This window comes from Misgurnus anguillicaudatus, chromosome 3 (genome assembly GCF_027580225.2).
Source record: "Misgurnus anguillicaudatus chromosome 3, ASM2758022v2, whole genome shotgun sequence".
NCBI classification, from domain to species: Eukaryota; Metazoa; Chordata; class Actinopteri; order Cypriniformes; family Cobitidae; genus Misgurnus; species Misgurnus anguillicaudatus.
In genome coordinates, this window is record NC_073339.2 from 23,048,730 (window position 1) to 23,075,411 (window position 26,682).

At 40.2% G+C, this 26,682-nt stretch overlaps 2 protein-coding genes and 1 long non-coding RNA gene across 3 annotated transcripts; all 3 read right to left on the reverse strand.

Annotated features, from left to right (window-relative positions):
• Positions 1 to 5,646: 5,646 nt before the first annotated feature.
• On the reverse strand, positions 5,647 to 16,724 carry LOC141361629 (uncharacterized). Its single transcript, XR_012367779.1, has 2 exons — positions 15,817 to 16,724; positions 5,647 to 5,897 (listed from the first exon to the last, which is right to left on the reverse strand). It is a non-coding gene; the product is annotated as an uncharacterized lncRNA (long non-coding RNA).
• A 3,880-nt stretch (positions 16,725 to 20,604) lies between these two features.
• Positions 20,605 to 22,903, reverse strand: LOC129444473 (uncharacterized). Its single transcript, XM_055205182.2, has 7 exons — positions 22,720 to 22,903; positions 22,291 to 22,524; positions 22,108 to 22,199; positions 21,889 to 21,993; positions 21,461 to 21,654; positions 21,147 to 21,311; positions 20,605 to 21,013 (listed from the first exon to the last, which is right to left on the reverse strand). Exons 1-7 carry the CDS (start codon positions 22,859 to 22,861, stop codon positions 20,752 to 20,754), a joined length of 1,194 nt encoding a protein of 397 aa, XP_055061157.2. The 5' UTR covers positions 22,862 to 22,903; the 3' UTR covers positions 20,605 to 20,751.
• A 23-nt stretch (positions 22,904 to 22,926) lies between these two features.
• On the reverse strand, positions 22,927 to 26,211 carry LOC141361635 (uncharacterized). Its single transcript, XM_073863202.1, has 6 exons — positions 25,002 to 26,211; positions 24,269 to 24,373; positions 24,114 to 24,188; positions 23,878 to 23,952; positions 23,610 to 23,702; positions 22,927 to 23,323 (listed from the first exon to the last, which is right to left on the reverse strand). The coding sequence occupies exons 1-6, from the start codon at positions 25,223 to 25,225 to the stop codon at positions 22,942 to 22,944; spliced, it is 954 nt and encodes a 317-aa protein (XP_073719303.1). The 5' UTR covers positions 25,226 to 26,211; the 3' UTR covers positions 22,927 to 22,941.
• Between the last annotated feature and the right edge of the window lie 471 nt (positions 26,212 to 26,682).

Below are 26,682 nucleotides of genomic sequence, written 5' to 3' on the forward strand. Positions count from 1 at the left end.
TTCAGACTTTTGTCTTTTCATACATTTGTTCAAAGTTTTTCTTCGCTAGTGTCAACCCGTGTCTGAGATTTTGTAAACTCATCAGATGTACACACTTGTGTATTTTTCTTAAACAAACTTTTGCTTTTCAAACTTAGTCAGTCTTCAGACTTTTGTCTCTTCATACATTTGTTCATAGTTTTTCTTTGCTAGTGTCAAATCCTGTTTGAGATTTTTTGTAAACTCATGTACACACTTGCGTATTTTTCTTAAACAAGTTCGAAAAGCAAAAGCTTGTCCAAGAAAAATACGCAAGCGTGTACATCTGATGAGTTCACAAAATCCCAGACACAGGTTGACACCAGCGAAGAAAAACCCCGAACAAATGCACGAAGAGACAAAGGTCCGAAGACTGACTACGTTTGAAAAGCAAAAGTTTAAGAAAAATACACAAGTATGTACATGAGTTTACAAAAAATCTCAAACAGGATTTGACACTAGCAAAGAAAAACTTTGAACAAATGTATGAAGAGACAAAAGTATGAAGACTGACTAAGTTTGAAAAGCAAAATTTTGTTTAAGAAAAATACGCAAGTGTGTACATCTGATGAGTTTACAAAATCTCAAACAGGATTTGACACTAGCAAAGAAAAACTTTGAACAAATGTATGAAGAGACAAAAGTCTGAAGACTGTCTAAGTTTGCAAAGAAAAAGTTTGTTTAAGAAAAATACACAAGTGTGTACATCTGATGAGTTTACAAAAATCACAAACAGGATTTGACACTAGCAAAGAAAAACTTTGAACAAATGTATGCAAAAGTCTAAAGACTGTCTAAGTTTGCAAAGCAAAAGTTTGTCCAAGAAAAATACGCAAGTGTGTACATGAGCCCACAAAAAATCTCAAACAGGACTCGACACCAGCAAAGAAAAACCACGAACAAATGTATGCAAAAGTCTGAAGACTGACTAAGTTTGAAAAGCAAAGGTTTAAGAAAAATACACAAGTGTGTACATCTGATGAGTTTACAAAAAAATCTCAAACAGGATTTGACACTAGCGAAGAAAAACTATGAACAAATGTATGAAGAGACAAAAGTCTGAAGACTGACTAAGTTTGAAAAGCAAAAGTTTAAGAAAAATACGCAAGTATGTACATGAGTTTACAAAAAAAAAAAATCTCAAACAGGATTTGACACTAGCGAAGAAAAACTTTGAACAAATGTATGCAAAAGTATGAAGACTGTCTAAGTTTGAAAAGCAAAGGTTTAAGAAAAATACACAAGTGTGTACATCTGATGAGTTTACAAAAAAATCTCAAACAGGATTTGACACTAGCGAAGAAAAACTATGAACAAATGTATGAAGAGACAAAAGTCTGAAGACTGACTAAGTTTGAAAAGCAAAAGTTTAAGAAAAATACGCAAGTATGTACATGAGTTTACAAAAAAAAAATCTCAAACAGGATTTGACACTAGCGAAGAAAAACTTTGAACAAATGTATGCAAAAGTATGAAGACTGTCTAAGTTTGAAAAGCAAAGGTTTAAGAAAAATACACAAGTGTGTACATAAGTTTACAAAAAAAAATCTCAAACAGGATTTGACACTAGCGAAGAAAAACTTTGAACAAATGTATGCAAAAGTATGAAGACTGTCTAAGTTTGAAAAGCAAAAGTTTGTTTAAGAAAAATACGCAAGTGTGTATATCTGATGAGTTTACAAAATCTCAGACACGGGTTGACACTAGCGAAGAAAAACTTTGAACAAATGTATGAAGAGACAAAAGTCTGAAGACTGACTAAGTTTGAAAAGCAAAAGTTTGTTTAAGAAAAATATGCAAGTGTGTACATGAGTTTACAAAAAATCTCAAACAGGATTTGACACTAGCAAAGAAAAACTATGAATAAATGTATGAAGAGACAAATGTCTGAAGACTGACTAAGTTTGAAAAGCAAAAGTTTGTTTAAGAAAAATACACAAGTGTGTACATCTGATGAGTTTACAAACCCATACGGAAATGTAATATATGTGAATATATGAAATATCCCTATATGAAATATATGGTAATATAAAGTAGAAACATATATGTACATATATGTACAACCATATATGACACCTATTCGAAAATGGAACAATTTCATATATTGACATATATGTCTATCCCATACAAATATGTCTATGTGTGCAAAAACATACATAGACATATATGTCATCTATATAATTATTTATATATGTGACATACATGACTTCACATATATGGCTAATATATGTTGCATACATATACTTATCATATATCATAAAATAATTAAATTTGAACCGTGGTTTTTATCTACTTTTTGCATGTTTCAGACCACAGGTAGGACATACAACCCATTCACACAACTTAACAAACAAACACAATTTATTATTTGTAATGTACCTGATGAGTCCAGTCGGGCCTCGAACCTGGGTCCTCACGTTGAAAGTCACCTCCACTATCCACTGATCCACCCAGCCGTTGGATGGGAGGGGCTAACAACTTAAGCTATTTGTGTGTTACTGAAGTAGGCGCTTTTTAGCTTGTATTTTACAGTGTTCGTTTTATTATTCCTCCTGTTTTTATTTTATGCAGGGGTACACAGTGCAAATTTAACCCTTTGTGCATTGTTCAAATTTAATACATCCACTAAATTAAACATCTGTAAAAATGTATCAGATTATTTTTTCACTTTTTTTGCATAAATTTGTTAGTCAGTACTGATCAAAACTACCAAATTTTTACAAAAATTCCATGATTTTAACTCTTTAATTGCCAAGTTCATAAGTGGATTTGGGGAAATCTAAATGACAAATTTTCAATACAAAAAGATTGTAGACTGGATTTTTTTTTACCTTTTTCGCAGTCTTGGGCATGTCAAATATAAAGTAAAAACATTGGCTTTTGATTATTGTTTTCTTCCTCATTTATTGTTAGTGGCTGTTTTTGCCCCATTGACTTCCATTATAACCACATTTTTTAATTGCAGAGCAATGACACCTTGTTATCATGCATTTTTGAATGTTGGTGGTTTTTACTTTTGCAAAGAGGTCAAATTTGTCATTTTTACTGTTGATCACCATGTGGCAACATTAACCCTTTAGTAGACCTGTGCTGTGCAGAGCTTAATTTCTAGCTTGTACATTGAGTAATATGGGGGCGGTTTCGCGGACAGGGATTATTTTAATCCAGGACTAGGCCTTAGTTTAATTAGGAAATATAACTAGTTTTAACAAACATGCCTTACTAAAAACATTACCTGTATGCATTTTGAGGCAAAACAAAGGGCCCTGATGTATTTTAAGATATGTCAGTGCAAGTTGTTTTCAGTTTGGACAGCTCTTAAAAATGTTTTAGTCTAGGACTAGTCTAATCCCTGTCCGGGAAACCGCCCCATGGAGTATAACTCCCTAATAAAAGTATAGTATTGTGTGTGTATTTGTGTGCATACGTGCGTGCGAGTGTGTTTTAAAATCATCCTGATCCAGTAATAGGCTACTTTATGACTTTATGATCTGGTAAATTGACACAATCACATGAATTTTTGCAGTGTTTATCGCATATTAAGACAGAAAAGAGACTGCTTTCGTCTCTAATGAATATAACCATATAATAACCATGTTTTCTGCAGGTTGATTTAGCCTAAATATTAAAACTAAAACTATAGTGCACATTAGTAGGCCAATGTAGTATAGTATGGTTAAAAATAAGTTTGAAAAGTTTAGCATACTATAGTATAAAGCATATAGTGGGGATTGTCAGTGGAATGTACACACTCAGAAAAAAAGTACAAATGCCACTGAGGTGGTTTTTAAAAAAGTAACTTACATCCTATTTGTGCGTGGTATTAGTATAATTAAATGTACATATTAGTACTATACCACATGAACCAACATGTATTCATATCTGTACCTAGTGACAGCTTTTCTTCTGAGACTGCAGTTTACTAAAATAACTATTTTTTCACATGGTTTATTATATTTTGATTATAGTGAGACAATGATAGATTTGTGGTTAACATGGTTTAACTACAAAACCCTGGGTATTCATAATCTGACATTTCACACTGTGCATTCCTAAACCCTACCCCTACGATCACTAACCATGGTTTTACTACAGTTAAAACCAAAAAACCATGGTTCCTGTATTAAAACCATGGTTCTCTCTAAACCCCACTTTTAACCCTAGGTTAAGGAGCATTTCACACTTGTAATTTAGAAGCAGGGTTATCCCTGAAATTAACCCAGGGTTATGAAACACTTCTCGGAAGCACGGTTAGCCCTGTTTTTGTGGGATTAACCCCGCATTGCGGTGCCAAATGCATGCAGTTTGAAACAAGGCAGGGTTATTATGTTATGACCCTAATAATTTTTAAACAAATATATTTACAGACCTATATAGGCTATGTTGTTTTAGAAATCTAGACATAAAACATATTGATATCATATGGTTGGAGCATACAGTATCATGTAAAAATCCATCTTATATGGCTGTAAAATGCAAACCCATATAAGAATTCATACATATACATATTTTAAATATATGTATTTAAATACATTTTAATATGAGTATTCCATATAGGTTTAAAACATATATCTTCATATATCAAGAGTATCTATATATGTTATATTATTATATGTATTTATATACATTTTAATATGAGTATTTCATATAGGTTTAAAACATATATCTCATATATCAAGAGTATTTATATATGTGATATTCATATATGTATTTATATACATTTAAATATGAGTATTTCATATAGGTTTAAAACATATATCTTCATATATCAAGAGTATCTATATATGTGATATTAATATATCTATTTATATACGGTTTAATATGAGTATTTCATATATGTTTTAAACATATATATTCATATATCCAGAGGATCTATATATGTGATATTAATATATTGCATATATATGTAACATATATGCCAAGATCGGTTTTGATACCCAGGTGAAAAAAAATTCTATTAAAAATATACTTTAAAAAAGTGTACTAAGTATATTTTCTAGATTTTGTACTATTTTCGTCAAATCCAAGTATAGTTAAGTGTACTCAATTATGTATTAACTTCAACTTAACACCTATTTGATTACACTTCAAGTGTAAATAGTATGCTAAAATGGAACAACTTTTTTTAAACTTCAAGTGCACTAAAATACACTCCTGAAAATCAAGATTTATGAGTAATTAAGCACACTTACAGTACAATTGCATTGTATTGCCATTTTAATGGAAATACACTTAAAAAGCCATTGCAGCACAAATAATAGTTGCGTTTAAGTACATTTTGTGCATACTGCTATCATACTTATAATTACTATATACTATGTTAATTTAGTATGCCTCTGTAATATTTCAAGTGCTCTACAAATGCACTTCCTAACTATTTTTAGTGCTTTTAAAGTGTCCCACTATGACAATAATAATGTTTTTAAAGTGAAGTTCAATTACAACCTAAACATCATAAACACGTACTTTCAGTGCAATATTATTATAGTGTATTTTTATATTTTAAGTATATTTAATTTGTACTTTTATCCCCATTTTGTTATACTTAAGCATGAATGTTGCTATTACACTACTAGTGTATTATATTACAATTCAGTTCAAATGCACACAAACAGATTACAAACTGCATTTCAAAAAAGGATCTTTATTATTGACCCAAAAGTAACACACAAAACAGATATTGGCAAAATGGGAACCTTAAACAGTCGACTTTCTTTGAAATGCCGGGAAGAGAACAATTGCGAACAACTTGTACTATATGCACATCTAGCTCTGATTTGAACTACTGGAGGCCTTGTAACTGGCATTGTTGCACTTCCTCCGTAGAAGGTCCCGGATCTCTGCCCCCTCGATGTTGGGAAATCACTCCCTCACTGCATCTGTAAAACAGGAAAGAGACATTTCAATTTCAATTTTATTTATATAGCGCTTTTCACAATTTGTAGTTGTTTCAAAGCAGCTTTACATTAAAAGAAGCAGGGGAAACATAGAAAAATCGACAGACAATATAAGTAGCAAAATACAGCGGCTATGAATAAACTTTACAAGCGAGCAAATTAATAATGTCTCGTATAAAAGAGGGTGCTAAGTTAAGCCAATGTTGGTTGACTCCCCGAGGTTGAAAAAACCCCTACGAGAAAAACCTCAGGGAGGAACAAAAAGTCCTAGGAGGAAAAGATATACACATATATATATGGGATGTAAACGTATAAGGAGATTTAGCGGGTTCCGTCGGTGGTCAGGCATCGGCTGGGCATCACGTTGAAGGGCAGCCGTGTTGACCTCCACGGCAGCCGGAACTGGTCTGTTTGTCTCAATATCCTCGGGTTGGAGGACAAGAGAGGGAGAGAGAAACAAAATCCTATTAGCGTAGGGGCCATTCACATGTAATGCAGTGTTACACAGTGTTGTGTTTTAATATATGCTCGGTTCCAGACAGGCTAGCTATTGCGGCATTAGTAAATTACCCAGACAAGTTATGTGAATGCTTTGTTCTGTACAAGCTAACTTTTGCGAGATAAGTATAATTTACTAGACAAAATATGTGAATGCTTTGTTAAAGAAAAAAGTCGTAAAGAATAATTCCGGCATTAAACACTCTGAGTCTCATTTCTGGTTTGTTTTGGATGAACCACAGTGATGGTCACCGAAATTTTGACAATGGGTCGCGTCCTGACTTTTTGACTTGTCTCTTGACTGCTTCAGAATGGAGGTCAAGGGCCATGCACAAACATGCCATCAAAACAACACTTAAAGGAACAGTATGTAGGATTGTGGCCAAAACTGGTACTGCAATCACAAAACTTGTGGCCAAAACTGGTACTGCAATCACACAACTGGTGGCCAATACACAAAATGACAACATAAACATCAGTTGAGGGCTGCAACTCCACTTTTCAAATGACAATATCCTGGCCGGACCACTGTTGTCAGTGATATAAGTATTTAAAATTAAAATGATTTCTTAATGTCTAGTGACATATCAGGGCCATTTTATGATTAATTGACATAAATTTCTTACATACTGTTCCTTTAACGTTCATTTTCAAAACTGTGCTACTCACAGAGTGGTTCGTGGTGTATGTTGATGATTAAAAACAAATATATCAGAGCAATGTATGATTTCAATCCGTGTTATTTGCTATAGTGGATTTTTTCAGACACCTCACAACCACGTATATACTTCCGCTCTATATTTGATTCTGAAGTGTTAGCACACTCTTGACCACTTGATGGCGACAACCACGCTGAACGGAACTTGGTGTCTAGCGTATAGACAGTCACAATCGAGCTCAACTTCAAACCTAAGGCTGGTCACTGAGCCATCAAATATGGGAAAAATGTGTGCCCCACTCCGAGGGCACAGTTGCTCTGCTCATGCTAGCCTTCCGAGAGAAATCGAGCGAAAAAACTACAACCACATGTAAACAGACCCCTTTTCCATTTCCAGCAGGTGGTATATAAGTGAGCAATGAGTCTTCCAAGAGAAGTCAATGGAATTTTACAAAATGCCAAATAAAACACGACAGAAACTGTATTTCGCTACACTACTTGTTTTTAATCATCAACGAAAACGTCTCGGTTACGGATGTAACCCTCGTTCCCTGAAGGAGGGAACGGAGACGTCACGTCGTGACCGACGAATTGGGAGCTCGCTTAGAGAGACCAATCTGCTTCGAATACTACTAAAACGCCAATGAACTTGGCATTGAGATATTTGCATAATGCTGGCGCCGCCCCGCCAGGTGCGTATATAAGGCGCACGTGCAAATAGGGAAATCAGCTTCTGTTCGCTGAGAAAGCCGGAAGGTGACCGGCCTAAACAGCAGGTGGCAGCACCTGTGGCGACGGGACGTGACGTCTCCGTTCCCTCCTTCAGGGAACGAGGGTTACATCCGTAACCGAGACGTTCCCTTTCAGTCGGTCACTACGACGTCACGTCGTGACCGACGAATTGGGAAACCCTACTAAAACGCCACTAGGGGCTGACCTCTTCCAGTGTCTGCTTAAAGCCCTCCGGTTCCACTTAAGGATAGGAGAATTAGGTTTCAAGGCAGAAGGCCGGGCACTAGATGTTCCTTTAACCCCACAGTAGTGCCAGCGACTGGGAAGCGCCCTAACTGAGCGGTATAGGGACGCTGCGGAAGCCACCGCCCCGTTAAGGGCTAATGGTGGACGAAAGTCAACCGTAGTTGAGGTATAAATGACAGCCGTGGCTGTGTAAGCAAAGCAGTGCTCTGCTAAGGGAAACGTGGGCTGGTAGGATTAACCCCACGGAATAATACTCACAAAGGAACCCGTTGGGACACAATGTGGGGCCCTGGCCAAACACGTAGGTTCGTGAGAATACAACTAGTGAAAGGCTGACAGCCAATGCTCCGCAACAAAGGCTGTCAAGGCAGTGGAGGGAGCAAATCAAACCATTACGCATTTTTGCTCTGTTAGCCTTCCATACTGAAACTCAATTTGGAGCCTCAGTCGGAGGCTGCAAGCCGACTTGCGAGTCTGCTCTCCGTGTCCTCCCTGGTGAGGACAGAACACGAGAGGATACAGGCTCGATACGAACATTGTAGAATCTAATGAACGTATTAGGTGTCGCCCAACCAGCAGCTCTACAGATGTCTGTTAGCGAGGAACCACGAGCTAATGCCCAAGATGAGGCAACACTCCGAGTGGAGTACGCTCTCAAATTAAAGGGGCAAGGAATGCCCTGCAAATTGTAAGCCAGGGCGATAGTATCAACTATCCAATGAGACATCCTCTGCTTAGTGACAGCTTTCCCTTTCTGCTGGCCACCATAACAAACAAAGAGCTGGTCTGAGGTCCTGAAGCTTTGCGTGCGGTCCACGTAGAATCGCAGTGCGCGTACGGGGCACAACAAAGCCTCGGTTGGGTTTGCCTGCTCCAAAGGCAATGCTTGCAAGCTCACCACTTGATCTCTAAAGGGAGTAGTGGGAACTTTGGGCACGTAGCCTGGTCTGGGTCTCAAGGTCACGCTCGAGACAGAAGGACCAAACTGAAGGCACGAATCGTCAACAGAGAATGCATGTAAATCCCCTATTCTCTTCACCGAGGCCAATACTAGTAGGGTCAGAGCCTTCATGGATAGAAGCTTCAGACTCGCAGACTGCAAAGGCTCGAACGGAGGACTCTGTAGCGCTTTCAGCACCATGGACAGGTCCCAGGGAGGAATAGAAGGAGGGCGCGAGGGGTTTAGCCTGCGAGCGCCTCTCAGGAATCTAATAACCAAATCATGCTGGCCCACTGATCTGCCGTTAATAAGTGAGTGATGTGCAGATATAGCGGCGATATCAACTTTAATAGTGGACGGTGACAGCCTACCATCTAACCTATGTTGAAGATATAAAAGCACAATGTTAATAGAGCATTCTCTGGGGTCCTCGCGTTGCGAAGAGCACCAGGTGACGAAAAGGTTCCATTTTAACGCGTAAGCCCGTCTCGTAGACGGAGCTCGTGCCGCGTCAATAGTGTTAGATACCGCCTGGGGCAAATCACTTAAACCTTGCGCGCGCTCAACGACCAAACGTGGAGATTCCACAGGTCGGGGCGCGGGTGCCATAATGTGCCCCCTCCCTGAGAAAGAAGGTCCTTCCTCAGGGGAATCCGCCAGGGAGGGGCTGTCGCGAGGAGCATTAGTTCCGGAAACCAATTCCTGGTCGTCCAATATGGGGCGATCATTAAAAGGCTCTCCTCGTCCTGCCTGACTTTGCACAGTATCTGTGCTATTAAACTCACTGGGGGGAACGCATATTTGCGCATGCCCCGCGGCCAGCTGTGTGCCAACGCATCCACGCCGAGGCTGCCCTCGGTTAGTGAATAAAACAGGCGACAATGGGTATTGTTCGGTGACGCAAATAGGTCTATCTGCGCTCGACCGAATTTCCTCCAAATCAGCTGGACCGTCTGGGGGTGGAGTCGCCATTCGCCGGGGCGCGCTGCTCGGGAAAGCGCGTCTGCCGCTGTATTGAGCGAGCCCGGTATGTAAATGGCACGAAGGGACCTCAGATGCTTCTGACTCCAAAGGAGGAGATGACGAGCGAGATGCGACAGGTGACGAGAGCGCAAACCGCCTTGACGGTTGATATACGCTACGGTCGCAGTGTTGTCTGAGCGTACTAGTACATCCTTCCCTCGCAGCTCCTGAGCGAAGCGTACGAGTCCCAGATATACTGCCCATAACTCGCGGCAATTGATATGCCAATGCAACTGGGGTGCTGTCCACACCCCCGAAGCCGTGAGCTCGTCGTACGTGGCTCCCCAGCCCGTGTCGGAGGCATCTGTGTGCACAACAGCATGCCGGGAGACCTGTCTCATGGACACGCCGGCCCTGAGAAACGCGGGGTCTGACCACGGGGGGAATGTTAGGCGACACGCAGGTGTAATGGTTACACGATGGATGCCAGCGCGCCACGCTCTCCTCGGGACTCGATCGTGAAGCCAACGCTGAAGCGGTCTCATATGGAGCAGCCCGAGCAGTGTCACGGCCGCAGCTGCTGCCATACGCCCCAGGAGTCTCTGAAATTGTTTCAGAGGGACCGCATTCTTCCCTCGGAATGAACCGAGGCAAGTCAGAATTGATTGGACGCGCTCTTCTGTTAAACGCGCCGATAAATCGATCGAGTCCAGTTCCATACCGAGAAAAGAGATCCTCTGCGTGGGGCAGAGTTTGCTCTTTTCCCAGTTGACCCGAAGACCCAAACGGGCGAGATGTTGAAGTGTTAGATCTCTGTGTTCGCACAGCGTCCGCCGAGAATGCGCTATTATAAGCCAATCGTCGAGGTAAGCCAGAATGCGAACACCGCTCTCTCTGAGGGGCTTTAACGCCGCCTCTACCACTTTCGTGAACACACGGGGAGAGAGAGACAGCCCGAACGGTAGTACTTTGTATTGGTATGCCCGCCCCTCGAACGCAAACCGGAGAAACGGTCGGTGACGAGGGAGAATGGACACATGAAAGTACGCGTCTTTCAGGTCTATCGCTGCAAACCAATCTTGGGGGCGTATTGCACTGAAAATTTGTTTCGGTGTAATCATCCTGAAAGACCTCTTCTGAAGAGATTTGTTCAGGACACGCAAATCCAAAATCGGTCGTAACCCGCCGCCTTTCTTGGGTACTATGAAATACGGGCTGTAGAAACCCGATCTCATCTCGGTAAGAGGGATCGGCTCGATCGCGTCCTTCGCCAGCAGGACTTCGACCTCTGCACGCAGTACATGTGCAACGGACGCTTTCACCGTGGTGAAACGTATGCCCGCAAATTTGGGAGTGTGCCGATTGAATTGAATTTCGTAACCGAGGCGGATCGTGCGTAAAACCCAACGAGACGGACTGGGAAGCTGAGCCAAGCCCCCAGGGACCGTACGAGAGGAATTAACGGCACTACCGGAGTACCCGCGGCGGGGCAGCGAGGCGGGACAGGCGGGACTGCCGGTGCGTCTGCCGTGACAGCATAAGCATCTACAGTATGTGTGTGTGTGACACTGACCTGAGCCCGCTGAGGTAAACGGTCGTCCGGTCTCCTCAGCTGAGGACGCAGACTCCGAAGGGGTTGCTGGTGGTCCGGTCTCCGAAGGGGAGAGCTCGAACTCCTCAGAACACCCACTGGCGACAGAGGAGAGGGAGGAAGAGCATCTGACTGCCCGCTCACATCTCTCTCGATCCTCTGGAGACCTGGAGAAGGAATAGGAATGCACTCTTTTTGTGGTTTTGTGGGTGCCGGCTGAGAAGCCGGCGGAACAGAAACAAAACGAAACAAAAGATTTTCCACCCGGCCCTCTACCGGTGGAAGGAGCGGTGCCGTCACCGTCTCCCGTAGAGTGATCCCATCCAACTCCAGGTCGCCCGTCTCAGGGCCGCTTCGATTTCCGTTTGCCACGGGAAGCGGGTGGTGCGGGCGGGGCGGGCTGCCGACGGCTGTTCCCTCTCCGTGGTCTAGAAGACGTTCTAGCAGGGGGGGGCGGAGGCAGCCGCCGGAGGGCGCCCTCGGCGAGGAGCAGACGGGGCCGCCGGCGCTGGGGGGCGAGATGCAGGTCGCTTGCGCCGGGGCATGATCTGAGCGATCGCTTCCGTCTGCTTCTGGGCGGCGGAGAACTGCTGGGCAAACGACTCCACCGACTCGCCGAACAGGCCTGCCTGGGATACGGGCGCATCCAAGAACTTGTTCTTTTCTGCATCCGTCATGTCGGCCAGACAGAGCCACAGATGGCGTTCCTGGACCACCATCGTGGACATCGCACGACCGATCGCCTGTGCCGTGACCTTCGTAGCACGGAGGGCCAGATCCGTAGCGGCCCGGAGCTCCGAAAGCACAGGCGAGTCGTGTCCTCCCTCGTGCAGATCTCTCAAGGCCTTGGCCTGGTGGACCTGCAGCAACGCCATAGCGTGCAGGGCTGAAGCCGCCTCTCCACATGCATGATAGGCAGCCCCCGTTAAACCGGAAGACTGTCTGCAAGCACGGGAGGGGAGGGCTGGGCGATCCTTCCAGGTGGAAGCGGTGGCCGGACACAATTGCATCACAACCGCACGCTCCACGGGGGGGATTCCCGTATAGCCCTTAGCGGCTCCATCGGTGAGGGAGGTGAGGGGGGAGGGCTGAAACGGCCGTAAACGGGTAGAATACGGCGACCTCCAGGTCCTGGTCAGCTCCTCGTGCACCTCGGGGACGAAAGGTACCGGCGGAGAGGGTTGTGAAACCCGGGCAGCTCCAAAGAACCAATCATCCAGGCGGGACGGTTCGGGCTGTGGGGGGTGAACCCACTCCAACCCGACGGTCTCCGCCGCTCGAGAGAGCACGGCCACCATCTCTGGATCGAAATCCGGCGTCACGACCCGTCCGGAAGGGGGGAGGACATCCAGATCCTCAGAGGTAGAGGGCCCACCCTCGGATGCTGCGGTCTCCGTGGACCCGGAGGGAGGCACGACAGATCCAACAGACATCGTAGAACACGACTCTGAAGTTTCCATCGGTGCATCAACCGGCTGTGGATGAGGAGGCTGAGAGGCAGAGGACGAATCCCCTGCCCGGTTCAGCACAGTGATGCGGAGATCATCCTTCGAGAGCTTCACAGCCGCACCGTGGCGGCGATCAGAGCTCGTCGGACGTGGGTTGCGTTTTTCCCGGAGGAAAGACAACCGTCTCCGCAAATCCACAAGGGACATGTTCTCGCAGTGAGAACACTTACCCCCAGCGAACGCTGCCTCAGCGTGCTCGATGCCCAAGCACGAAAGACAACGCTCGTGACCGTCCTTCGGACCCATATACTTCCCGCATCCAAGATCGCACGGACGAAAAGCCATCCTGAAAAGGACGCTAATGTCCGGATATACGAGAGAGTGGCTGCCTTTAACAAGGCACAAAGCTCTCTCGTATCACTCTTTTAGGGAAATTCACTCAGATGCTCAGTTGATGATGCGCACAGGGAAGGCAACGCACACACTAAACTCAAAACAAAAAAGATGCAGAGCCTGTGGAATACTGCGAAGCATCCGCTGTGGTACTGCCAGTCCAACCAACTTGCGCAATCGATCCCAACAGAGTGAAGTAGCTTCTCAGTAGCAGATACTGCCGGCTTTCGAAGCGATAAAAAGCTGATTTCCCTATTTGCACGTGCGCCTTATATACGCACCTGGCGGGGCGGCGCCAGCATTATGCAAATATCTCAATGCCAAGTTCATTGGCGTTTTAGTAGTATTCGAAGCAGATTGGTCTCTCTAAGCGAGCTCCCAATTCGTCGGTCACGACGTGACGTCGTAGTGACCGACTGAAAGGGAACCACAAACCACTCGGTTTTGAAAATTAACGTTAAAGCAACACTATGTAGTTTTTTTACCTTTAAATAATGTCTCTAAAATTATTTCAGTGATAGAACAACTTTTAACTGGACAAATTGTACTGTTGCTGCAACCTGAGCAGCCTCCTAGCTGCTACAAGCACATACTGAAAGTGGCGGTGGAGGGTAGGAAACACAGCCCCGCCCCTCCCCCTGCCTGCAGAAGAGTGTCTGATACCAGGCACTGTTGCGCTTTTCAACCACATGGGGGAGCTGTAAGTAATTTTTACATGGAAACTACATAGTGTTGCTTTAAGTGTTGTTTTAATGACATGTTGCGCATGACCCTTGACCTCCACTCTGAAGCAGCCAAGAGACGCTTCTAAACGAGTCAAAAAATTTAAGACACGACCCATTGTCAAAACCTCCGTGCCCAACACTGCAGTTCATCCAAAACAAACCAGGAACGAGACCAAAAGTGTCAAACGCCAGAATTATCCTTTAATGCAGTGGTTCTCAATCCTGTTAATGCATATTTTGTATGTATTCCTTATCTAACACACCTGACTCTAAGCATCAGCTCATTAGATGAGAGCTCCATGAACTAAGCAATGTGTGTCAGGTTAGAGAGACATACGAAATGTGCAGAGCAGGGGGTCCCCAGGAACAAGATTGAGAACCACTGCTTTAATGGACCATTTTACCCGTAGAAACATTAATCTTTATTGAAAGTGTCTCATATTTGTAGTGGAAATATAACATACATTTCGAATTTGGTGCCTATTTGACTGAAAAAGGGGTGTTTGTAGTCTCACCCCCTCAACAAAGATATTGGACTTCCTTCTTTCAATGATGCAAAATGATGACTTTTACATCATTGAAAGAAGAAAGTGCAACACTGAAATCTGTATTTCTCCTGTCTCAGGAAATGATGCACGACCATTCAAAAACATGACTGGGGTTCTAAAGATACTAGGCTTAAAGGAATAGTCTACTCATTTTCAACACCAAAATATGTCATTACCCCAACCAAGAAGAGTTGATACATCCCTCCATCATCTGTGTGCGTGCACGCAAGCGCTGGAGCGCGCTGCGACGCTTCGATGGCATTTGGCTTGGCCCCATTCACTCAACGGTACCACTCAGAGACAAAGTTAGAAGTGACCAGACACATCAACGTTTTTCCTATTTGAGATGAGTAGTTATTTTGGTGGTACAAAATAAAACGTAGCGCTTTTCTCAGCAGATTTAAAAGAGGAACTATATTTTATGGCGTAATAGCACTTTTGGGAGTACTTCAACTCGCCTGAAAAATCCGCTCCCCTTCTCACTCTCATAATGGGAGAGGGAGGGTGTTACTGCGCCGAGTCGAAGTACTCACAAAAGTGCTGTTCCGCCATACAATATAGTTCCTCTTTTGAATCCGCTTGGAAGGGCGCTGCATTTTGTTTTGTACCACCAAACTTGCTCGTATAACTACTCGTCTTAAATAAGAAAAACGTTGATGTGTTTGGTCACTTCTAACTTTATCTCTAAATGGTACCATTGAATGAATGGGGCTAAGCTAAATGCTATCGAAGCGTCGCAGCGCGCTCCAGCGCTTACGTGCACGCACACAGATGATAGAGGGATGTATCAACAATTCTTAGTTAAGGTAATAACATATTTTAATATTGAAAATGAGTAGACTATTCCTTCAATACAAATGGGTGAAGTGTCCCTTTAGATTTAAAGTGATTGACTGTGTCTGATTCACAGACATCAGTTGGCAAATCATTTTAGAGCTTAGACACTTTTGATATTCTAGGAATAATTAAGAGACCAGAATTTTGCGACCGCAGTGTACGTGTTGGATTGTATTCTGATATTAATTCTCTAAGATACGAAGGTGCTGGGCCATTTAAGGTTTTATAGGTGACTGATAGTATTTTTAATTGTATGCGATATTTGACTGGTAGCCAGCATGACATGGGCATGAATTAAAATAAGATTAATGATTAAACTTACATCAGTTTAACACAGAAACCTCTTCAGCATCAGCAAGGTCGACCACATGGTACATGACCTCTGTAAACACAAACATGGATAGACATATCATATTAAAAAAGAAGGCAATCATACAACTTTAAAATATATTTTGACTCCAAGCTTCTTTACAACAGCATCTAACGTTAGTTTATCTTAAACTTAAAGTGAAGCTGGCTTAAGTTGGTTACTAAACAGAATAAAGCTATTAAAACAGGCTTGCAAAATAAGCAGCATCTATCAGAACTACAGCAATGAGCTTTTAAACAACAGAAATCGTCTATATCGTTTAAAATAGCAGAAAGAGCCATTTGCTACAGTTAGCAACACAATCTTCAACACAAGTAATCTTGCCGTTTTATTTTTAAAGTTTTAAACATCGAATTGATTCGTTTATCAGGCATTTTGCATGTAACTTTGCTCACTGAAAAACCGCATGTTGAACTTACTAACGTTAAGTTACTGTGTACAGTCACAGTGTATACTCTTAATGTTTCCTGTGTGTGCTTTAAATTAAAACACTTCTCGCATAAAGACAAAAATAATCACAGTGAAGAACAAAATAGGAACAAATACGGAACAGATCTGCGCGATGTAGAGGAATAAAAAAGTCAAACTTACCTCAGCCGTACTGTTTAGCATGAAAACGAAGACCGAGTCAGTAGCGGTTTGAAATAATGCCGTTGATCCTGATTGGTGGGAATGAATGGGTGGGTGCAGGTGCATTCTGGGAATTGAAGTCTTTTGCCCTGGCGTTCTTACATGCTGTAGATGTAAATTTGACTACGAGTTCCAAGATGCATTGGATGTTTCAAATGTGTTTTTTTTTTCTTCATTATTTTGGATCCTCTGCTGGCACTTTATGTACTTTTTATAATCTGCGTTTTCACACTGATTTATTCTTTAAACGTTATACATTTATAAAATGTATAACGTTTACAAAACATGTTTAGTTGACAAACATGTTGACAGTTATTTTCAGTGATGCTCAGATTTTCTTAAATAAAAAAAACCTTTATCAATTAAATTACATTAGCATAATAATACATGTATTTAGTAAACGCACTTGTAGATATATAATGTTTTTATCCAGTTTTTATGTTATGTGCTGCCTCGAACCTCCCACCCAGCTTTGAAAACCTCTGTCATTAACCCTTCACACCTCACAACCAGCACTCCTCACATCCAGCTTTGAGGATTCCTGGAAACTTCCACCAGTTCCTATATACACAAGGTTTCTGGATGTTTCACGAGTTTACTTCCGAGTACGTTTCCAAGCACTCTGCCTCGTTTATCTGGCAAACCTAAAGTTTAGCAGGGATTTCCCATCCGTATTTGTCCGGATACAGCTCTTTTCATGCAGTGTATACATTTTATTATTCTAACGTATTTTATGAAAGTACTCTGATATGCAACTAAAAATACACTTATTTTAGAGTGTACTGTATGAAGTGTACAGAAGTCACACTTCTAATGAAGTGAGATCAGAGTACACTTTAAAAAAGTAAATTAACAATTAATTTCCAAAAAATATACTTCCCATAAGTATATTGAATTGTCACTCTAAGTATGTCAAATTTAATACACTTTAAAAAAATAAACTTCTATACAATTTAAAATACATTGACAACAAAGTACACTTTCAAAAAGTACATTTAAAAAATAATTTAAGTACTGGTAAATTAGTATACTTATTTTTTTGGACTCTTAAGTTGAACTTAATTACATCTTTTTTTGAAGTATACTTTCAAAAAGTACATTTAAAAGATAATTGAATTACTGGTAAATTAGTATACTTATTTTTGGACTCTTAAGTTGAACTTAATTACATCTTTTTTTGAAGTATACTTTCAAAAAGTACATTTAAAAGATAATTGAATTACTGGTAAATTAGTATACTTATTTTTTGGACTCTTAAGTTGAACTTAATTACATCTTTTTTGAAGTATACTTTCAAAAAGTACATTTAAAAGATAATTGAATTACTGGTAAATTAGTATACTTATTTTTTGGACTCTTAAGTTGAACTTAATTACATCTTTTTTTGAAGTATACTTTCCAAAAGTACATTTTAAAAATAATTGAATTACTGGTAAATTAGTATACTTATTTTTTGGACTGTTAAGTTGAACTTAATTACATCTTTTTGGAAGTATACTTTTAAAAAGTACATATTAAATACTCTTTAAATTAAGTACAACAAGTAGAAGCATACTTGTTTTATACTTCATGTACTTCAATCATATTTCTAATACACTAAAGTATACTACTTTTTTACCTGGGTATAGGGACATATATGTCATATATTACATTTCCGTATGGGAAATCTCAGACACGGGTTGACACTAGCGAAGAAAAACTTTGAACAAATGTATGAAAAGACAAAAGTCTGAAGTCTGACTAAGTTTGAAAAGCAAAAGTTTGTTTAAGAAAAATACGCAAGCGTGTACATCTGATGAGTTTACAGAGTCTCGGACACGGGTTGACACTAGCGAAGAAAAACTTTGAACAAATGTATGAAGAGACAAAAGTCTGAAGACTGTCTAAGTTTGAAAAGCAAAAGTTTAAGAAAAATACACAAAACTAGGAACATCAGTAACAATGCATAGGTATAATATAATTTCATGTTTGCTTATTATGCGTTGATAGATGTTAACCTAAGTTGTATCTAACCCCACAGGCTGACCTAGGGCCTGTCCGTCACATAAAAATCCTGCCATTGATAATTTGGGACCCCCACCACGTGATAACCACACACACACACACACACACACACACACACACACACACACACACACACACACCCTCGCAGTCTCTCACATCCCCCGCCCTACTCTACGATTGCATAACACACACATACATAAACTGACACGGACACGCACACAGACACGAACGCCACACGGCTCATATGACATTAGATATAAGTTTACTCAGACACATCTAAAATGTTTGATTTTTTTCAAATGTTTATATGTCATAAACTTTAAAAACTTTATTTTTAAAACCACAGATATGTGTGTGCATGTGCCTATTGCCCTAAGCAAAAGTAACTTGTTTTAATCAGAGACTTGGTTAAAGAAATGGCTAAATCTAAAATAAACTTTTATTTTGCCAGAGCGGACAGAATTACATTTATTAAGTTTATATGAACACACACCCGGTTCGTTCTCTGGTCATCACCGGTGATCGACCTTTAATGCGCGTTAACAATAGATTGCGGTGCATGAACAGTTTCTTGGCGTTCGTGATGCAAATAAACTTTTATTTATGTTAAAATAAATACCCTTTAGTCTAAAGAAAAGAGTATTGGCGACCCATCCGGAGATTATGGACTCGGGGGCATTGCTTATACATGTACTGTATATTTCATTAAAGATACAATTTGTAAAATCCGCCACTAGTCGGCGCACTATCTAAACAAAAACAATCGCGTGGTTTGATGACGTTATGAAGGCGCTTGGAATGATGGGATTTGTTGTCATTAACCCCACCGCTGACGGTCATCAATCAGACGGGAAAGATAAATCATGGATTTAACGGATGAGGTAAAGTTTTATGTTGTGTTTGATGTCATCATTTTATTTCATTAAATTGAATTAGACCCGAGTAATGTAAGGTTTACAACCAAATTGTTAGTGATAGACGTTAGAATATTAGTCCAATTCGATTGTGTGATAGCACAGCACAGTTTTAAATGTTTAAATCAATCATAGTAAAAGTTGTTTAAAACTTACCAATATCACTTACAATAATGATTGATTCATATTTCTGTTTAACACTGCGTTTATTTACATTGTATGACACTGCGTTTATTTACATTGTATGACACTGCGTTTATTTACATTGTATGACACTGCGTTTATTTACATTGTATGACACTGCGTTTATTTACATTGTATGACACTGCGTTTATTTACATTGTATGACACTGCGTTTATTTACATTGTATGACACTGCGTTTATTTACATTGTATGACACTGCGTTTATTTACATTGTATAACGTGTCAGGTAACAATATTTAAATTGTATAACGTGTCAGGCAGAGTACATAAAGCATTAAATAACCAAACGTAATAACACTGCAACTACATAAACATAAGTCTTCAAGAAAACAACATTTTTAATGTATAAAATAAAGCATGATGAATTTCAACTTCATTATGACCTAAGATTATGCACTGCACTTAGTTATGTAAAATATTAAAAACATTTGATAGTTTTTTAAGTATATGCAACTATGTATTGTCAGCTATAATGTGATATCTGTATAAACAATTGTTTATATTTGTTTTGATGACATTTGACTGTGTGCAGGGAGACACAGATAGCTCTGTACTGGACTTTTCCATGTCAAAGGCTGATGAGACCTGGAGTCCTCCTCAGAGCAGCTGGCATGAAGCATTAGGTGGAAGAGGTAAAGGTGCAGAAACTAGTAAAAGGAAAGGAACGGGAAGAGCCAAAGGAATGGGAAGAGCTTCCAGAGTAGGAGAAACAGCTGGAGCTGCTGAACCCAGCTGCGCTGTAGGAAGAAGATCAGCAAGTAGACGGAGAAGGTCTACAAGGGGACGACAGGCAGCTAGAGGGAGAGGAAACACTGCATCATCTGGACTGGGTGAAGAGGACAGATTAAGGGTATCTAGGCTGCAAGAGGAAAGGAGGTTGATGACACAAGTGCGTATGGGCATACTTTATTTTTATAAAAAAAAATGTGTTTGGCATTAAAATTTTTAATTTGTTTTTTTTTCAGGAGGTTATAGGGAACATGAACCTGGATGAAGCTCAGGGACTCTTAGAACGAGTTTTGAATAGAGAACCAGGCCTTATCTTTGATGTTCTTCAACCACCTAGTTATCGCGAGGAACATTTTTTAAGTAATCACATGACAGCTGTAAATGTGTACTACTAAGTGTGGGACATTATTTGCAATTCATACCTATGCCCCTACTGACATGTGACTCAAGAATGCAGCCAATTGATGGAGGTTCGACCCTTGGAAGGAGGCCCATTGTCCGGGGATCCTCCGGCCTTGGAGGCCTTCGTCTTGGCATCCCCATATCAGCCTGGAGTCTTGCACGCACAATTGCCGCTTGCAGATCAGGAATGTAACTATAGTCTTTTGCCACCTTCAAGGCATATACTGTCCATCTACCAGTTTTCTTCTGGAACAGTCTGCGAAAGCTGTAATAAAAAATTGCCTTTACACAAAAGCTTCTCCAGCAATACATGGTTAAAACAAATATGAATAACAATACACTAAGTTCAACATTCAATTGTAAGTGATCGACATGTATTTTTTTTTTAGTAATCTTACATCTTTTGGCCATTTTTGTTGAGCAGTGGTGGTCGGTCTTTATGGTGGTTATAATCCAGGGCTGCCAGGAGAGTTCTTGCCTCATAGACCAGCGGTGAGAAGCTGAAGCGTTTGCTGGCGTACATCAGCAAGTGGTTGTGGAATGATTCCAGCTGACAGGTCGATCTGGACAAACATGTTAGCCTATGTTTATATTTCAAGTAGAGTACCAAACATTTCTCAAACCAACTTACTATTTTGAAAAGTGTAGACTACTGAAAATGTGATGAAACACATTCCATTTTGAAACAGACATGATTGCTCTGAGAAGTTACCTGAAAGGTAAATATCGGTGAACATTTCTGAGCAAACTCTTATTGAGAACTACAGCTTCCAGTGCCTTGTGAGCTTTAGAACCACTCTCCAGCCATTGCTTGTCTTGGTTCTCTGGCAGGCTGCCATGAAGGCAGTGTCCAAGGTACCATTCGTGCTCGTTTGTCACATGGTGAAGCAAACTGCTCCATAGTTTCTAAAGTAAAAATTTTGTCATTAGACCATAAAGTCAAAGAATACAAATATTAATATTGTATGAATTGTAGTGTGTTGTAATGAGCACGCTGTGCACAAAGAGACTGTATTCTTAAAACAGTATGTCTCATTGCACACAGAAACATTAGACTTCCATGAAAAGTTAGCTACATTTTAACGATGTATTTAGACGCAGGAAGAGGTGTCCAGAAATGTGACAATGAGTATTACTTACAAGGAACTGCTGTACCGTGTCTGCATTTTTACAGCAAAACCAGAAATGGTTTACAATGTCTTTCACCCAGTGCAGCAGGATCTTTTGTCCAGATTGCTGAGCCGCCTAAGCAAACATAAAACAGATGCGTTAATTGCAGCTCATAATAAAACAGCATTAGACCTTACAAATAAGCACAAATCTACAAAAGAAAAATATTCAAGTATTTAAAACACATACTGCCGAAATCTTCTTGGCTAAATTCTTGGCTCCATGCCATACGTCCCATGAGTGTACAACTCCTGTGCCCTTGTATCGTCCAGTCGTTTGATCTTGTAATGAAAGTCAAAACAACATACGATTCATAAACACTTGATAAATATATAACACTTTTTCAGTATATATGTTGGATAATCAACTTACTCATAGTAGATGCAATTTGTGCATGAGCATCAGTGCATACTTCTGAAATCTTCAGTTCGCTGAGAAGCTTGTCCATTGTTGTTACAAACGCCTCTTTCTCCATGACTACTGAATTCCGCCCAGTCTGCCTTTTATCTATAGTCACAACAGAGATGATTTCCTTTGAATCATTCTCCATTGTTGTGTAAGAGCAATACTGGGCACAGTAGCCAGGGCTATCCATTCGTCCATCACCTGTACATGGCACAATCAATCAACAAATGAGAATTGAATTAATATTCAAAACATGGAAGAAAAATATATCAAAGTAATGACAACAGGCCCAAAAAATGTTGCAATTGTATGTTTTTTTACACAGTTTTACCATAAAAATGTAATGAGGTCATTGCATAGATTATTTACTTTTTACAAAATAATAGGTAATCATACCTAATACAACTACGCCATCCTTAGTCTTCAGACGTTGAATGGCGGCTGAACTCTTGCTCTCCCACATGTCCTTTATTGCCCCTAAGCAGTAGGTGTCCTGAATGTTAAAGAATGTAGACTGCCCTACAAAGCCCATGTTCATGTAATTGAACAGGTGTGACACTTTGTAATAATTATTTCCAGACAGCAGTGAATTTCACAATTTATATAAACTACTTGTGATTACTTTTTCAACTGTATATACATTAATATTAAAAAACATATCCATTGTAAAACAGTTGCTGTTCCCCTTGAAGTCAGATGTACTTCAAATGGTGGTGATGCCTGACAGGTTTCTTTTGTAATTTTGTTTATGAAATTGCACTTCAGTACAGGTAGCTGTAGATGTGTGACAAGTTGTTTCAACTTGGCTTCATATACAATGGATGCCCGTTGTCCAATTATGTCGTCCTCACACATGACTTTGTGGCTAGCAGAAGATGTAGGGACATGTTGCTCACATAGGAATGGCACTTCATCCTCTGGTGGAAGATGTACTGTCTCTTCCAGACCAATTACGTGAAGCTCCTCAATTTTCCGAAAATCTTTAGTTCCTTCACCTGTTCTGTATATATATAAAGAACATTTCTTACAAAACTTTAATAACAATTAATTTTACCATGTGCAGTTTAAAGAATCATTACTCTAACATTAATTTGATTTTAAATAGATGTAATGACAAGGACTGGGCTAGGAGTAAAAAAACGACATCAGTCACAGTTAGTCATTCAACTGATGTTGCCATTATTCTGACAGTTTATAATTTTTGTGTAAAACAGATACCTAGGATTAATATGTTTTACATATGTCTGCAAATATAGAGCCAAAAAACATGATTCTGGCAGACAAACCTAAGACAGATAGAGGGAACATAGTCCTCATCAGAAGTGCTGTCATCACTTTCTTTTCCTGATGTTGAACCATTTGGGTCTCTAAAATCAATCCTGCAAATGTAATAGTAGAAATAGTATTAATACTAATAACAATATATGTGAGAAATTATTAGTGATACTAACAAACTTAATAAATAACACCAAACTGTTGTAATTCACTGTACACAATATTTTGTTATTGTTTGAGTTAGCAAATAGGTTTTGTAAAATTGCAATACAAACTTACACAGTGTTATGAAGATCATTGGCATCTTCATTCACAGTAATGGTGGACTCATCATGGAAGCTCATCTTGGAAAAACTAGACAACACCCCACAAAAAACAACAACATTATAAACCAATGACAGATGCATAACACTGGCTTGGTTATGCAACACTTTTATTTGTTGCTTGTGATACTCGCTTTTATGATAAAATTATTATGATACACATCTTTACATAGTAAAACATGTAAGATTCACCTGTCGTGTAACAGCTGTTCATCACTTTCTGCCATAGAAAGGTGCTCTATCCCAGGCTCCAGAAAACATTGATCTCTGTAAAACATATTTTAGCAATTTATCCAATGTAATTCTATGCAACATTTCTATTAAAATTATATTTTGGTAATGCCTACCTGTCTGATAGTGAGTCAATGGATGAAGCAATGCTTGAGAGGGTTTGAAGAGGCATTCCAGGTCCTTTGTAAGGTGTTGACGTTGATGGTCCACTTTTTTGGTAACTTTAAAAAAAGTGGCATTGAAATATCATTTGATTTTCACAAAAAGCTACAGCATAACAACACAAATATAATCTACAATGATTTCTCACATCATATAGTGATCATATATTTACAGTACTATTCTTATTGTAAGGTTATGATGTAAAATTATGATAGCTACACTGTAGACACTACTACATACTCTATCCAATACTGGATTTAGTAAGTGTCTGAAATAGACAATTTCGACAATACAGCAAATATAATGTGACAGCAATTCGTCAGATTCATTGATTACTGTTTATTCAGATGATATAAATACGATTACCACTACCACTAGTTCAACAAATATTATACACTCGTGCACATTCAAACACAGTAATGGGGCATACACAGCAAACGCGAGCTCAAAGTTTTGCGCGAGTAACGTTAGATAATATACAAAGTCGTGATGCGCGAGTAGATTACACGCCATCAATCAATGTATCAGACGCGTACTCGCACGGGTAAATCCTGCAAGTAAATAACTCTAAAGCGAGTAACGTTACCGCGATGCCTCACGTTTGGTGTGTATGTCCAATAAGACTGATCTTGCTAATCGATAAAATAGCATACGTTCTCTGTAATGATCAGAATCAAAACAACTCACCTGTCGAGTAAAACACAAGCAAGATCGGCATCTCTTTCTAGTTGAAGTTTATCGCGAAGCTCTCTCCATCTAGAAAATGCCACACCGATATTGATCCTTGCTCGTTCTCTCCTCTTATCCCAAACTCTTCTTGGGTCGTTTGGTTGACCCGTACGCTTACGCTTACGAGGGCTGTCCTTGCCGCCAGAACCAGCAGCAGACAGTAAAGCGTAATTATGTTCCATCAATAAGTAACACAATCCACTATAAAACGTACAAAAAGAAAATAAGGCACTACTTGAAGCAAGCTAGTGGTTTGCTGGACGGACGCTAAACACTACTTCCGCATTTGTACACGACACTGTTGTCATGTGGTTTCAACGTCAGCAAAGGCGGTAACAAACGGTCACGTGGATATTAACGTCATCGACATGCTACTGGCCTGCCCCGTGTCACTGTTTACAATGGAAATTTTCTCACGATTCACAAGTAGTTGAAAACAGTGGATATATTGTAAGTAATCAGCTGAAAAAAATATATAACACTGGACTAATGGTTTTTGGATATTTTACTGCAAATATTTTACAAATTGTATCTTTAAACAAATTCTTGGTGTTACAAACTTTTAGAACCTGAAGTGTTTGCCATAAAGGCGCTGGTGGACCACCTTAAATCTAAAATAAACCTTTTACTTTTTGTCAATGGCTGTATTACACTTATTTTACCAACACGGAGTTTTAGGAACAATACGGGCCGCTGAACACCACCGCTGTTCAGACACATTGGGGTCTACTGGGTGGGTGATAACGGGTGGTGAGAATGAGAGACCGCTGGTAAAAACCAACCGTCCAGAAACTGAACGTCTTAGACATCAAACTTTTTTCACATCAATAAATATGACGAGCACTCGCGAGACAAAAAACACGCACTGGAATACCATGTTCAGGAAACCTTTTATTTTGACAATGTGTATCGTGTTACATTTATCGTAAATACACATGTACACACTCGGATGTTAGGTGACATTAATGAAACAAGCTTAACGTTTATTTTCAAACAACACACGTGACACACCTGACTAAACCTGATTGGTTGTTGTCATAGTAACACGTCACGGTGCTATTTGAAAGCTGTTGTTGTTCAGTTCAGTTCAGTTCACGAGGTGCATGCGGTTGCTTGCATTAAACGTATAAACTGTTAAATTAGATGGCGACTCTGGCATTAAACGTATTTATTTAATTAATCGGCGATCATGTTTCACCAGAGGACTTAGATAAAACAACTCGATTAAAAATGTGAGCAGTTTTAGTGCATCTGACGTCGCTTTTTGTTTGGAGATGAACGAGACAACATGAGGGTAAGTGATGACAGATTTTCGCATTTCTTTATTTAGTTAACTATTAAATAAGTAAAACATTACAGTTGTCCTTATTTTAACCCAGCTTCTTTATGTAACGTTATGTCGGTGTCACGTGTGGTAATTGGAACATCGTTATTGTGTGATTAAGCATTTCTCTTAAGCATTTCAGAAATCATTAAAACCTTTCTTTTTTTAGCACAGCGACATAAATATGCCCAACCAGAGCCAAGTAGACAGGAACAAATGAAGATACAGCGCATAGAAATAATTATTATTGGTGGTAAGTGTGATGCCCCAATTGATTGGTCTTCACAGATTGTTGTATTGTTTAACATATTTCTT